General features: G+C 40.3%; 2 protein-coding genes across 3 annotated transcripts in view; one reads left to right on the forward strand and one right to left on the reverse strand.

Annotated features, from left to right (window-relative positions):
- The window catches only part of COPS2 (COP9 signalosome subunit 2), a 51,435-nt gene extending 41,601 nt beyond the window's left edge, over nucleotides 1-9,834 (reverse strand). For both annotated transcript variants that reach the window (XM_027840862.1, XM_027840861.1), the window contains exon 1: nucleotides 9,638-9,834. In XM_027840862.1, the coding sequence (XP_027696663.1) occupies nucleotides 9,638-9,691 (54 nt within the window). In that variant the 5' untranslated portion in view covers nucleotides 9,692-9,834. The remainder of the gene's footprint in view (nucleotides 1-9,637) is intronic.
- A 180-nt stretch (nucleotides 9,835-10,014) lies between these two features.
- The window catches only part of GALK2 (galactokinase 2), a 175,951-nt gene continuing 171,918 nt past the window's right edge, over nucleotides 10,015-14,047 (forward strand). Inside the window, exon 1 of the mRNA XM_027840867.1 lies at nucleotides 10,015-10,271. The gene's annotated coding sequence lies outside the window, so the exon portion shown is untranslated. The remainder of the gene's footprint in view (nucleotides 10,272-14,047) is intronic.

Here is a 14,047-nt window from a genome sequence, read left to right on the forward strand (position 1 = left end):
AAAAACAGAACTGTGGTTACAAACATGTATAGTCAAGAAAAATAAATTTCTACATGAACCATGTCCAAAAAAAGTTTCATTCTGCACTCTGAATCCTTCACCTTTCTATCAGGGAGTAAACGTTTTATCATTAGTCCTCTGGAATTATTTTTGTTCACTATGCTGATCAGAGTTCAAAAGTCTCTCAAAGCTGTTTGTTTTTATAATATTGTCATTACGTAATTCTTCTTCAGTGTCTCTAAGTCTTCCCAGGTTTCTCTGAAACCATACGCTTAATCATTACTTTTAGAAGATGGGATTTTAGATAGGACTTAAAAAAAGTAAGAGAAGTCAGTAGGCAGAGATGAGGATAGGGAGCATTCCAGGCATTGGGGACAGTGAGAGAAAATGCCCAAAGCTAAGAAATGTAATGTCTTGTTTATGGAATGCAAGGAAACCAGGAGTCAGATGCAAGAAGATTGGAAATGGAGGCAAGGTTACCAGGGCTATAAATGTGTATCTGACCCTGGAGGCAATAAGGAACCACTGGAGTTTGAATAGGGGAATGACAAGACCAGACCAGCCCTTTAGGAAAATCATTGGTAGTTGGAGGATATATTTGAGGGGGAAGAGAAAGAGGTGGGAGAGACCCACCATCAGGTTTAAATTTGCTTTACAACTTCTTACATTTACACTGATGAATTTTAATGCATTAAATGGAAACTTTTCCATCTCATCTGCATTTTTAAAAATTTACTCCCATTCACTCTTCCTTTTATATCATTGAAGTTTTAGCTAGTGGTTAGTGCATTCTTCTGGTTCTACTTTTTTTCTTTTGCATTATTTAATATAAAGATCTTTCCCTATTTCTTCATATTCCTCATGCATTGTTATATTAACTGTTCTGTAGTATTCCATCTCATGAACATGGACTGATTTAACCATTCTTTTATTGCTAGACATTTGGATTATTTCCAGTTTTTTTTTTCAACTGCAAATAATGCTACTTTAAAAGAACTTTTACGAGATAGCTTAAAGCTGGACCTGAGACTGCTTACCTATAATCTTAGCTTCCTGAGAGACAGAGACTAGAGATCTCCTGAGCTTACATGGGCTATAACGGTAGGGTGTTAGCACATATTACGAGATCAGTATGAGGAAAAAAAGAGGGTGAAGGGACCAGTCCAGGTTCAGGCAGGAAACTGAGTAGGCCAAAGTTCTCAGGCTGATTAGAGTGGGACCGAACCAAGAGTAAGCCACTCTACTTCTACTCTGGCCAAGATAGAAAACCAGTCCTGGGCAGGGAGGGAGGAGGAGGATAAAAACTCAACTCTTCAGAGTACATTCCCAAGTATAGGTCCTAATTTTTAAAATTTATTCTGCTTTAGCAGTTCTTTCTCCTGTCACTCATTTAGGTTGACTTCTTCTGGATCTTTTCTATTTTCATCATACAGTGTAATACTATAAATAATGATATCAATTTAAAAATATATACTAGAGTATATACTGCAAAGAGCAATGGCTAAATATGTGTCAAGTATTGTGCTAACAGCTGGGAAAACAAAAGGGAAAAAAACATTCCTAGCTCTCAAGCTCACAGATGAGGGAGATAACACACAAATAATTACGTACAAACAAGATGAACAGATACACACAGGATAAATTGGAGATCATAAACAGAGACAAGGCACTAGAATTAAGGGAGAACTGGAAAGGCTTCTAGTTAAAGATGAGATTTTAAGTATGACTTGAAAGAGGCCAGGAGACAGTAATGTGGAGGGAGAATTCCTGGTATGTGGACAGCCAGTAAAAATGCACCTAGTAGGGAGATGGAATATGGGGGTGGGAGGAGGAGAGAGAACTAAAATGTAGATGCAATAAGTCAAAAAAGGTAAAAGCGGGTCTTTTGAACTTTGAATGCCAAATAGAATTTTATATTTGATCCTAGAGGAGCCACTGGAATTTATTTACTGAACAGGGAGGTGACATGGTCAGAGACCTTCACTCTAGGAAGATCAATGTGATAGCTAGTGAAAGATGGATTGGTTAGGAGAAACTAGAGGAAGGGAGACTAATCTGAAGGCTACTGCCACAGGCCAGATGTGAGAGGGTAAGACCCTGCATTAGGTTGGTGGCAGAGTTAGAGGAGAAAAGGGAGAATATATGAGAGACTTGACAAGGTAGAAGCTATAGGTCTTAGCAACAGATTGGATGTGGTGGGTGAGAGAGAGGAGTTGATAACACCAAAGCAAGTCTGGGTGATTGAAAAGATGAGTGATGGCAATATTCACAATAATAGGAATGTTTGGGAGAGAAGACTTGGGGAGAAAAGATAATAAGCTTAGTTTTGGACATGCTGAGTTTTAGACATCCACCAGACATCCAATTCAAGGTGTCCAAAAAGTAGTTCACTTCTCCAAACAGCAATTCACATTCAGATAGAGGTTTAAGGATTCCTCATTTTCCTTAACATCAATTCTGTGAATTAGGGGGTGTCATTATCCCAGCTCAACACATCAAGAAACTGAAGCTCAGAGAAGTTGTGACTTGCCCAGAGCCACACTGCTAATAAATATCAGAACTCTTGTCATATAACAAACATCAGTTCTCCTGACTCCACCTTGAGAGGTAACACTTGTTAGATAATAAACATCAGTTCTCTTGACTCCACCTTGCGAGGTAACACAATAGTATCATAGAAAGAGTGCTAAATTTGGAGTCATAGGTCTTGAGTTTGAATCCCAGTTTTGCCATTTACTATCTGTATGTTCTTGGTCCAAGTAACTTTTCTGGGTTTCAGTATCCTCATATTTTTGAATTAGAAGGCTGACAATAAAACCAAAATTAGAAGGGAAGCAGAAAGCTGGGAAACAATTTTTATAGCCAGTGTCTCTGATAAAGGCCTCATTGGTAAAATATATAGAGATCTGAGTCAAATTATAATAATACAAGTCATTCCCCAATTGGTCAATGGTTGAAGGATATGAACACGCAGTTTTCAGATGAAGAAATTAAAGCTATCTATAGGCACATGAAAAAATGCTTTAAATCACTACTGATATGCAAATGAAAACAACTCTGAAGTACCACATCATACCTATCAGATTGGCTAACATAAATGTTGAAGATGAGGGAAAATTGGAACACTAATGCACTGTTGGTGGAGTCATAAACTGATCCAACCATTCTGGAGAGCAATTTGGAACTATGCCCAAAGGCATATAAAACTGCATTCTCTTTGATCCAGGAATACTACTTCTAGGTCTGTATCCCAAAGAGATTATAAAAAAGGGAAAAGGACACACATGTACAAAAATATTCACAGCAGCTCTTTCTGTGCTGGCAAAGAATTGGAAATTGAGGGGATGCCCAACAATTGGGGAATGGCTGAACAAATTGTGGTATATGAATGTAATGGAATGTTACTGTTTTATAAGAAATGATGAGCAGGCGGACTTCAGAAAAACCTGGAAAGACTTACATGAACTGACACTGAGTGAAATGAGCAGAACCCAAAGAACAATGTACACACAGCAACAGCCACACTGTGCTATGACTAACTTTGATACACTAAGCTCTTCTCAGCAATGCAAGGATCTAAGACACTCCAAAAGTCTCATGATGGAAAATGCTATCCACATCCAGAGAAAGAACTATGGAGTTTGAATGAAGATCTAAGCAATCTATTTGATCTTTTTTTTTTCTTTTGTTGTTTTGTTTGTTTCTTCTTTCTCGTGATTCCTCCCATTGGATCTAATAGTTTACAACATGACTAATGTGAAAATGTTTAATATGAGTGTATATGTAGAGCCTATATCAAATTGCATGCCTTGGGGAAGGCAGAGAGGAGGGAGGGGGAGAAAATTGAAAACTCAAAAGCTTATGGAAGTTAATGTTGAAAACTAAAAATAAATAAATTTAAAAAAAAAAAAAAAAAAGACAGGCAGCTAGGTGGTGCAGTGGATAGAGCTCCAGCCTTGGAGTTAGGAGGACCTGAGTTCAAATACGGCCTCAGACACTTGACACTTACTAGCTGTGTGACCCTGGGCAAGTCACTTAACCCCGACTGCCTCACCAAAAAGAAAAAAAAAAATAGCAGGCTGAACAAGATGACCTCTAATGTCTCTACCAGACAGATTGATGATGACACCATATCCTCATTCCAACAATGTCTTCTTTGCTTAAAACTATCTTCAAAAATGTGCCAAAAAGAAAAAAAAACAAAACCCTGTCATTATTTTGTATTATAATGCTTATTCATTAAATTTGACTTTGAATCAGTTTTGGATGTTTGAAAAAATTAAAATGATTTTCTTTTTTTTTTTTCCTTAGGCAATTGGGGTTAAGTGACTTGCCCAGGGTCACACAGCTAGTAAGTGTCAAGTGTTAGGTCTGAGGTTGCATTTGAACTCAGGTCCTCCTGACTTCAGGGCCGGTGCACTATCCACTGCGCCACCTAGCTGCCCCTAAAATGATTTTCAAAGCATTAAGATTCACTAGTAATTCAAAAGAACAGGCAGCCAAAGCTGAAAACCATTCTGAATGGAGTGTTCATAGGATCGTAGATTTAGAGCTCCAAAACGATTTCAGGCTATCTAATTTAATCTTCTCATTTTAAAAATGTGGAAACTCAGACCCAGAAAGGTTGAGTGACTTGCTCTAGATCACAAGAGCTACTGCAGGAACAGAGCTAAGGGTATAAAACCCAGGTCTTCGGACTATAGGTCTAGCATTCTTTCCACTGCACTATGCTACCTCTCTAAATGTTTTCTAAAAAATGTTCTCAGCACTGACAGGTTGAAATATGTGCCTCAAAATATGATTATTTTGAAGGGAACAATATCCTTCTGTATGTCTACTTATTTTTTAAAAAATCAGTCCCGCCTTAACATTTATAGTCACCCTTTCTTGAAATAATACAAATTTAATCCACATACATTTCAAGAATGACCATACCACATGTTTACAAAAGGATACAGTAATATTTTTTGTTTTGCTCTAATGTCTTTCTTGACAAGATAGTAGGCCTCTATCCTTTGGAAACTACAATAACTCTAAGTTCCTATCCTGGATTGTGGTAGCTCATTCAGGGTTTTTCATTTTATGTTCATGGTTAGAACTTTTTATCCTGAAATAGACTATACGCTCTTGTTAAAACTTTTCTGCCACTTCTCTATTAAATGTATTCCATTTCCATCAAATTGACTCTTCTGAGTCGAAAACATATTATCTGCTAACTTAAAACTTACATCTTTATTATAACAGAGATCAATCTCCAACATGCAGAAAAATAAATTTCTTTGATGACGTTGTTAACAATAGAGATGAACCTGGTTTTCATAAGATTCATCCCACCTGATAAAGTATATAAGACCACCAACTCACTTTTTAAAAAGTCAAAAATAAAAGTGTTTTGAAAAACATGCTAAATAATCTTACACAAGAAAAGGAATACTAGTAAACATTCTAGTAGGTTACTACACTTTCTTGATAATTTTTAATTCAAATAAATGCACATTAACTATGCTCAACATTTAAATGCTTATGATTCACAGGTACTGCGCTAAAACATTAGAACCTTATTATATGATTCACTACAGTATGACATTTGGTACAGTACAGAGCTGTACTGAATCCTTTTCATAGTTTAGTATTGGAAATACCTGGCAACTTCATTAAATCATGATAGCTTGTAATCAAATTTCAGCATAGGTAACTCACCAATGGTATTATTTTAATTAAAAGAAATATTATAAATTAACTTTGTAATAAATATTGAGAGTTGTAAATATGGAACATAGCTATAGATCTGCAAAGTTTGCACTAACCTAAAGCGCATTTATTAATCCCCCTTTCTTTCCCTTCCTCCTGTTGCTTCTCCTTGTATCATGAGGCAAAGAAAACACATGTCAGCTGACAACAAATACCACGCCCCCAGGAAAATCAAATAAGAACATACTAGAAAGGAGAGATAAAATATACAGAATTTCTTTTAGGATTGCTGCCTATTTTTTTTTTTTAATTAAAGTTGTCTTCATTCCTTTTAGACCTTGGGTATATAGGCTGATGATTACTTTCATAAATGATATAATGAAATAGTTTCAGATAAACACAGATCCTATTTTTTCAGATATTATTACATGACACTATATTCTCTAGATCTGTAAGAATGTGTGTGTGTGTCTGTGTGTGTGTGTATGGAAAGAAAAAGCTATAGATGGAATAACTCAACAAAAGTGACTAAATAAAACATAGTACCTGGAGTATGAGAGCTGCTTCTGCTCTAAATAAAAATAGGGAAACCCTTTGATTCATCTCATGTATACAATCAGTTACCAAGTCTTGTATTTACATCACCTCATCTCTCACATATCCACTTAGTCGCCAAGTCTTGTCAATTTTACTTTCTTACTCTTTCTCCTGGACTAATGCAATAGACTCTTATTTAGTTTCTCTATCTCAAACCTCTCCTCACTCTAAGACATCCTCCACATAGATGCACAAATGACTTTCCTAAAATGCAGGATTCATTATGGCACTGCTATGTCTTCAAGTGCCAAGTATGCCAAGTCCAATGGCTCCTGATTACCTAAAGGATTACAAACTTTTGTTTGGCACTTAAAGCTCTTCACAACTTTGCCCCTCTCTACTTTTACTGTCTCTACACACTAACACCCTCCACACATTCTCCAGTTCACTCATACTGGCCTGTTTGCTGTTCCACATACACAGGGGTTCCATCCCTAGTCTCTTGTGCCTTTGGACTGACCATTCCTTGAATGTCCCTCCTCACTTCCACTTCTTAGAATTGCTGGTGGTTTCTTTCAATACTCAGCTCAAGTGCCACCTTCAACAAGGAGCCTTTTCTGATGCACCAAAGTTGGCAGTTTAACTCCCTTCCAAAACTAGTTAGGATTCATTTTGCATATATTCTGTATATAAAAAAATATGGGCGCAGTGGATAGAGTGCTGGGCCGAGAGTCAGGAAGAAATCTTCCTGATTTCAAATCTGGCCTCAGATACTTCCTAGCTACGGGATCCTGGGCAAGTCACTTAATCCTGTTTGCCTGAGTTTCCTCATCTGTAAAATGAGCTGGAGAAGGAAATGGCAAGTAACTCCAGTATCTTTGCCATGAAAATTCCAAAAGAGATCATGAAGAATCAGACATGACTGAATAACAATATATAAATATGTGTGTATGTATATTGCCTCTACCTTAAGAATATAAGCTCCTAGAGGGCAGGCGCTTTATATTTTTATCTTTATATCCACAGTGCTTAGCACAGTTCCTGGCACATAGTAGATGTTAATTAAATACTTGTTGACTGAAAAAATGGAAAAAAAAGGCATTCCATTTCATTATACAGGATTAGTTAAGAAAACTATTTAATTCTGAAATTTTACCCCCCAAATCAGAGTTACATATTTAATGTTGTTATATTTTGCATTCTAGTTTTAATCTCTGTTTCAAAGTGGAAAAAATGCAGTAAAGTTCAAGTATCATATGTTTAATCAAAACTGTTGCTGAAAATGACTTGGCCACTTAAAGAGGCAATAAAAATAATCTCATCATTGTTATACAAATTCTCAAACTAACTGTAAGTTAACCATAGAATTATGAGCCATGAACTAGAATAAAAACTTTTATTTCTAAATCGTTTTTAGGTAGGTAGAAGAGAATAAACAGAAGCAAGCAACCATTTGAGAAACACTTCAGATCAGGCTTTTTAAACTAGGGGTCCATGAACTTATTAGATGGGGGAAAAAATTACATTTTAATTTTCATTAACTTCTAATTGAAATTTAGAATTTCTTCCAATTGTGAAAAGAGAAGAGGTACACAAATTTCATCAAATTGCCAAAGGAGTCTACATGAAAAAGGCCGTAAGAACTCTTGTTCTAAATAGCTAAGGAAAAGATCTGATAAAAAGTAAAGATCCCCATCCTCCCTCCACTAAGAAAAAAGTAGCTAAATTTAAAGAACTAACAACAAATTCTTAGGGAACTGATTTTACTTTCATTAATTTTTTTTAAACTAATATGCAAGTAGCTTTCCTACAATGATGGAAGGAGTATAGTACTATTAAGCGATTTAGAGTTAGAGAATCTAGGTTCAAACCTTGTCTCTGTGTGACCTTGATCAAATTACTTTCCTGGGTGGTCTTGGTTTCCTCATCAGTAAAATGAGAACATTGAACTATACGGTCTAAAAGGTCCCTTCTGGTTTCAAATCTATAATTTTCCAATTACATATTTTCAAATACATACTAAACAATGCACACGTTTACCCAAGTATCAGCACATCTACAAACTTAGTAAAATATAACTTTTAAAGACTTCACAAACCCACATTCATAGCAGTCCCATATCCCTGACACAAGTGCTCCTTCAAAAAATGTAAGATACTGATTTCAAATAGGTTTTATCTCCATACAGAAAACCATTAGTTAATTTATAATATTTTATTAAGATCGTAAATACCCATTGCACTTTACACATATGGTGGGCAAAAAAAGAAATCCTGTACAATCACACAAGTGGGTAATCACGTCATAAGCATTTATTAGGAGCCTACTATGTCCCAGGTACCATGCTAAAGAACTTCACAATTATAAAACAAGGGTGAAGCAACACCTAAGAAAACAAAGTGCAACAAGCTTCATACAAGTAATAAACATCAACAGCAAAATAGCCCAGGTTTCGGATTCCAACTCCTTCTCTTTATTGCCCAAATCTGATTTTCTTTTATACAGTAAACTGTATTAAAACTATACTAAGTTCTACTTCATATTTCAGACCTTTCCCAAATTATTTCTTCAATCTTTCCTAGTTATTATAAGAATTCAACTGGGTGAACTCAAGATTTTCTGCCCCGGAGATACTTTTTACTAAGAATCCTGGGAATACTCAGGGGAGAAAAAAATACGACCGATGATTTTTTTTTTCCAATTTGTAAATAAAAACAAAACATTCCCTGCTTCTCTTCATCCAAGGTGAGAGAAAGAAGGATTCCGTAAATCCATTTCCCCCGTTTACGGGGTCGAGGGGAGAGAGAGGATCGATCTTCTGACCTCTCCCCCAAATTCAGCCTGACCCTAAAAGATCCAACTCTTCCCAGAGAAGATGCCCCAAGCGGCCCCCGCGGTTTGGCCTGGCGGACGCTGCCCAGTCCCCTCCACCCGCGAGTCCCGGGGGGGGGAGGGGAGCGGAGGGGCCCAGGCCGGGCCAGGCCGGGCCGGGCCGGGCCTGAAAGGGCAACGCTCGGGCCTAGGCGGCCGCGCCGTCCCCGAGGCGGCTCGGGCAGGCGCGCGGGAGCGGGCGGAGCGCGGCCCGGCCCGGCCCGGCCCGGCCGGAGTTGGCAGGCCCGGCCGGGCGAGGGCCGGGGGCGCAGGCCGTCCCACCCCCGGCAGCCCCTCAGCGCCGGGCGCCCCATCCCTCTCGGCCCTCGTCCGTCCTCCTTCCTCCCGCCGGCCGGGGAAGTCGGGCCAGCGCCGGATGCGGGGAGGGGGCGGAGGAGGTAAACTCGTCCTGTCACTGCATCCGGAGAGCCTGGAAGGGGGACGCGCTCTGAGGGGGCGAGGCCGCGGCCCCCGGCCGCTCCCGCCCCGGGAGCCAAGCGCTGCCTCCAGCCCCGGGTACCCGTCCCCTGCGCCTCACCAGGTCGTAGTCCTCCTCATCATCGCACATGAAATCATCCTCCATGTCAGACATCTTGGCCGGGAGGGGGGGAAGGGAAAGGGGGGGAGGAGAAACTGGAGACAACCTCCTCCCACAATCCTCCGCGCGGAGCGGAGTCACCCCCTTCTTCCTCCGCGCCGCCCTCCTTTTCGCCCAGGCAAGGAGAGGGACGTTTCCGTGTGGAACGGACGTGCTTAGAGCTGAGGGGATCCGGTACGACAGTGAAAGGCAGCGCGCAGCTCCGCTGCCTGCCCTTCCTGCGAGGCTGTTGGTGCCTTAGCAACTTACCCTAGCAACTGAGCCTAGCAACCGTGCGATCTGGCGGCCGGAAGCCAGAGCTGCGGAAGCCCGGGCTGCGGAAGCCCTGGGAGAGCGTTTGGAAACTTGACACGCTGCCTGAGCCGGCTCCAGCTTTGAGACGAGGGAAAAGCCTCTGCCCTTCATTGCCTCGGAGGTTGGGGACACTCTCTTAGGCTGCTGAAAGTAAAGGAGAAGCAAGGCCTTGGACATGAGACCTCTCAGCCCCTCGTGTCTCCCGGCTTCCCCGATTCTTGGAAGAGTTTACCTGGTAGTCCTGAAGAAAAAATCTTTTTGAAAAGCAGATACCTTCTAAGTCAGTGTGCTTATGGTATTTAAGAACAGGTCGTTGTTATTTTGTTGGCACCTACAATTTCTTTGGCGTAGACTTGGACACTCTTGGTTAGAAAACACCCCATACCTAACAAATTATTCTGTAATTTACCTTTTCTGAGAATTGCCTAGGCGCACTGAAAGGTTGTTAATCAAGGAATGAAACGGTATTTATTCTTCGTCTACTTTGTGCCAGGTACACGGTGCTAACTTTGGGGGTGCGGAGATTTTATATATATGTGTGTGTGTGTATGTTTATGGATAATATCTATAGATCTGTCTATCTCTTATGACACCATGCGCTTACATCCTCTCGTGGGGAACGGCGCGCACACATATCTGAATATAAAATACAAGGCGTCCCAAAAAAAGTCTTAGCGCCCACTTTAAGCTTTAGTAGCTTTTTGGGACACCTTGATATAACTGGAACTTGATGTCTCTTAGACGTTTTATTCTCAGCATGTCCAAAACTGAACTCATCTTTCCCCCAAACCTTTTCCACTTCCTGATTTCCCCATTACTGTGGAGGTACCCTCCCAGGCATCTGAGCTTACAATCTCTGTGCCATCCTCAACTCCTCATTCTGGAAACGCTTGTCAAGTCCTGTCATTTCTACCTTTGTAACTTCTCTTCTATATGTCCCCTTGTATTCTCTGACATTGCCACCACCCTGGTGCAAGCCTTTATCACCTCCTGCCTGGACTATTGCAATAGCGTTCCGGTTGGTCACCCTTCCTCAAGTATCTCCCCACTCGAAGTCCATCTCCTCAGCAATCAAATTGATTTTTCTAAAGCTACGGTCTGACTGTCACCCCCTCACCCTCACCTCTCCTTCCCTTTTATTTAATCAACTGCAATGACTCCCTTTGCCTACAGGATCAAATATAAAATCACTGACTGTCTTCCAGGCCTGGAACTCTATCCCTCTTCATCTCTGCCCCCTCGATTATCTGCCTTCCTTAAGGCCTACCTTGCCGAGAAGCCTTTCTTCATCCTCTTTAATGCAAGTACCTTTGGTCGGTTGATTATCTCCATTTTATCTTGTATATATATCTTGTTTGTATGTAATTATTTGCACGTTGTCTCTCTCTCTCATTAGGTTGTAAACTCCTGAGAGCAGGGACTGTTTTTTGTCTTTCTTTGTATCCCCAGCCTTAGCACAGTGCTTGGCACATAGTAGGCACCTAATAAATAAATTGATTGGTTAACTGATTACAAGATAATTTGGTAGGTAGGGGTAGACACTAGCATCTGTGGAGATCTGTAAATGTCTAGTGTAGTAGGTAGTTCTTGAACTGAGCTTTGGAAGGAAGGTAGGGATTCTAAGAAGCAAAAGTAAGAAGAGAGGGCATTCTAGGCCATGCAGCAACAGGCTGTGCAGAGGCATGGAGACCAAAGATATAATTTCAGTTTATGAAGAAGAGCATATAGGCCAGTTTAGCTGGAAAGAAGAGTGCATGATGGGGAGTAATGTGTAATTAGGCCAGAAATTTAGTTTGGAGTCAGATTATAAAAGAGTCATAGAATCAGTAGGTGGTGTAGTAGATAGGGCAATGGATTTGGAGTTAAGAGAGATCTGGCCCAGTGAATAGAGCACTGGGCCTGGAATCAGAAAGACTCATCTTCCTGAGTTCAAATCCTGCCTCAGATACTTCCTAGTTGTGTGACCCTGGGCAAGTCACTTAACCCCGTTTGCCTCAGTTACTTCATCCGTAAAATGAGGTGAGAAGGAAATGGCAAACTTCTCCAGTATCTTTGCCAAGAATGGGGTCACAGAGTCGGATGGGAGTGAAATGACTGAACAACATCTCAGTTAGATCCAGAATCATAAAATACTAACTGTGTGATTCTAAGCAAGTCACTTCCCCTCTCTGGGTCTCGGTTCCTTTATCTGTAAAATGAGGGTGTTGAGGTTTGGGGGTTTAGGGGTGCTAGGACCTCAAAATATCGAGAGCAAGAGACACTGATCCAACCCTTCTTTCAGCAAAGACAAGGTTTATTAGAACATCCACCATATTGGCCAGACTTTTAAGGAATCTGAGCATCTGTGAGCTATTGGCTAGATTTTAAGAATCTGAACACCTTAATAGAGACATAATAAATGCTCCTTATATACAGAAAGACTGGGAAGGATCTAGAGGTAGGCAAGTAGTTTGGGGTGACTGGAGGAGGGGTCTAAGGAGGATCTGGATGGGAGTGGCCAGTAAGCTGGGGTGAACAGAACACCTGAGACTTGCACCACGTGGCCACAGGAGAATTAAACCTAGCTGGTATTAAGGGAGGGAAATGGCTGGGGCCCTTAAGGAGCTAAGAAAATGTAGGGCTAAGCTAGGTTAAAGGTAACAGAATTGGGAGATTGGGTGTAGCCACAATGAAAAACTAGTTGATGGGATTATAGCCTCAGGCGAATGGCATCTCTGGCATTGGCCAAGTGGAAAAGTCCAGGGTTTTTCCTTTTTGGCGTCTAGATCCCATCCTCAAGGGCATTGGACTTTGGTCTTTAAATCCCCTACTAGTTCGAAATCTTCTAGCTTTAAATCCTATGATTTGCATGCAGATCTTCCCAGTAGAAGTAGGCTTTCTAACCACCACCCCACATTGTAATCTCCTGATAATCTTATTCGTTTAACAAGTACTGTCTGAAAGCTTTCAGAAGTTGGCTACTGCTTAAGCATTCACTTAGCCTCTGTTTTCCTATTTGTTAAATAAAGATGTGAGACCATGCATATCTAACATGCAGCCCAGTGAGGCACGTGCCCTCTGCTACTGTCCTGTGAGAAGCTCTAGAACCAGATTAAAATGTATTTGGGAGATATTTAACAAAATAAATAAGAATGCAATAGAACATAGATAATGTTAACACAAGGTTTTTCTAAATCAGTATGTGACCTGAAGGCATCCTGGTGTAGGATTTAGTGGCACCCCTTTCTTTTCGAGTTTGGCACCACTGGGTTAGACAATCAGAGGGTTTTAGTCTGGGGTCCGTGACATTTACTTTTTTTTAATAATTTTATTTAAAATAATTGCTTTCCTTTGAAATCCTTTGTGTACACATTCTGAGAAAAGGTTTATAGGCTTCACTTGACTGCTAAAGGGGTTTATGACCCACAAAAAGGTTAAAAAGCCCTGACTAGATCATTTCTAAGGCCCCATCCAGGATTAAATCCTTTGATTCTGCTCTGGGACCCCACCACCATCCACACTTGCCTCCCGCTCAAGGCCCCTGCTTTTTCTGCCTTTTGTCCTTAGACTGTGTCTCAAGCTCCTTCCCTTTGTAATAATTAATAGTAACCTTTCCTTTGGACTTTGCATAGCATTTATTTAAATTCAATTTAAAAAAGCATTTATTAAGTGCCAGCTGAGTGCAATATACTGTACTAGGTATGGCGAGACCAGAAAAAAAAATTAAAACCATCTTTGCCCTCAAGGAGTTTATATTCTACTAGGAGGAGAGGTTGGAGAAACACAGATTAGTAATTGCAAAAAAAAAAAAATACAAAGTAATTTTTCTGAGTGACAGCACTAATAACTGAGGATCGTGGAAAGCCTATGTAGGAGGTGATACTTGAAGGGAGCTAAAGATTCAAAAGGGTAGAAGTGAGGAAAGAGTGTGTTCTAGTCATGGTAAAAGGAATGGAAGCACGAGATGGAATACTACATACAGCAAATAGTCTAGTTTGGAAAGTAGAATTTTTAAAGTGGAAAAATCAACATTTCTTGCAACTGCATTTTGTAATGTTAAATATCAGATTTTTAAAA

This window comes from Vombatus ursinus, unplaced genomic scaffold (genome assembly GCF_900497805.2).
Source record: "Vombatus ursinus unplaced genomic scaffold, bare-nosed wombat genome assembly UNPS02014848.1, whole genome shotgun sequence".
NCBI classification, from domain to species: Eukaryota; Metazoa; Chordata; class Mammalia; order Diprotodontia; family Vombatidae; genus Vombatus; species Vombatus ursinus.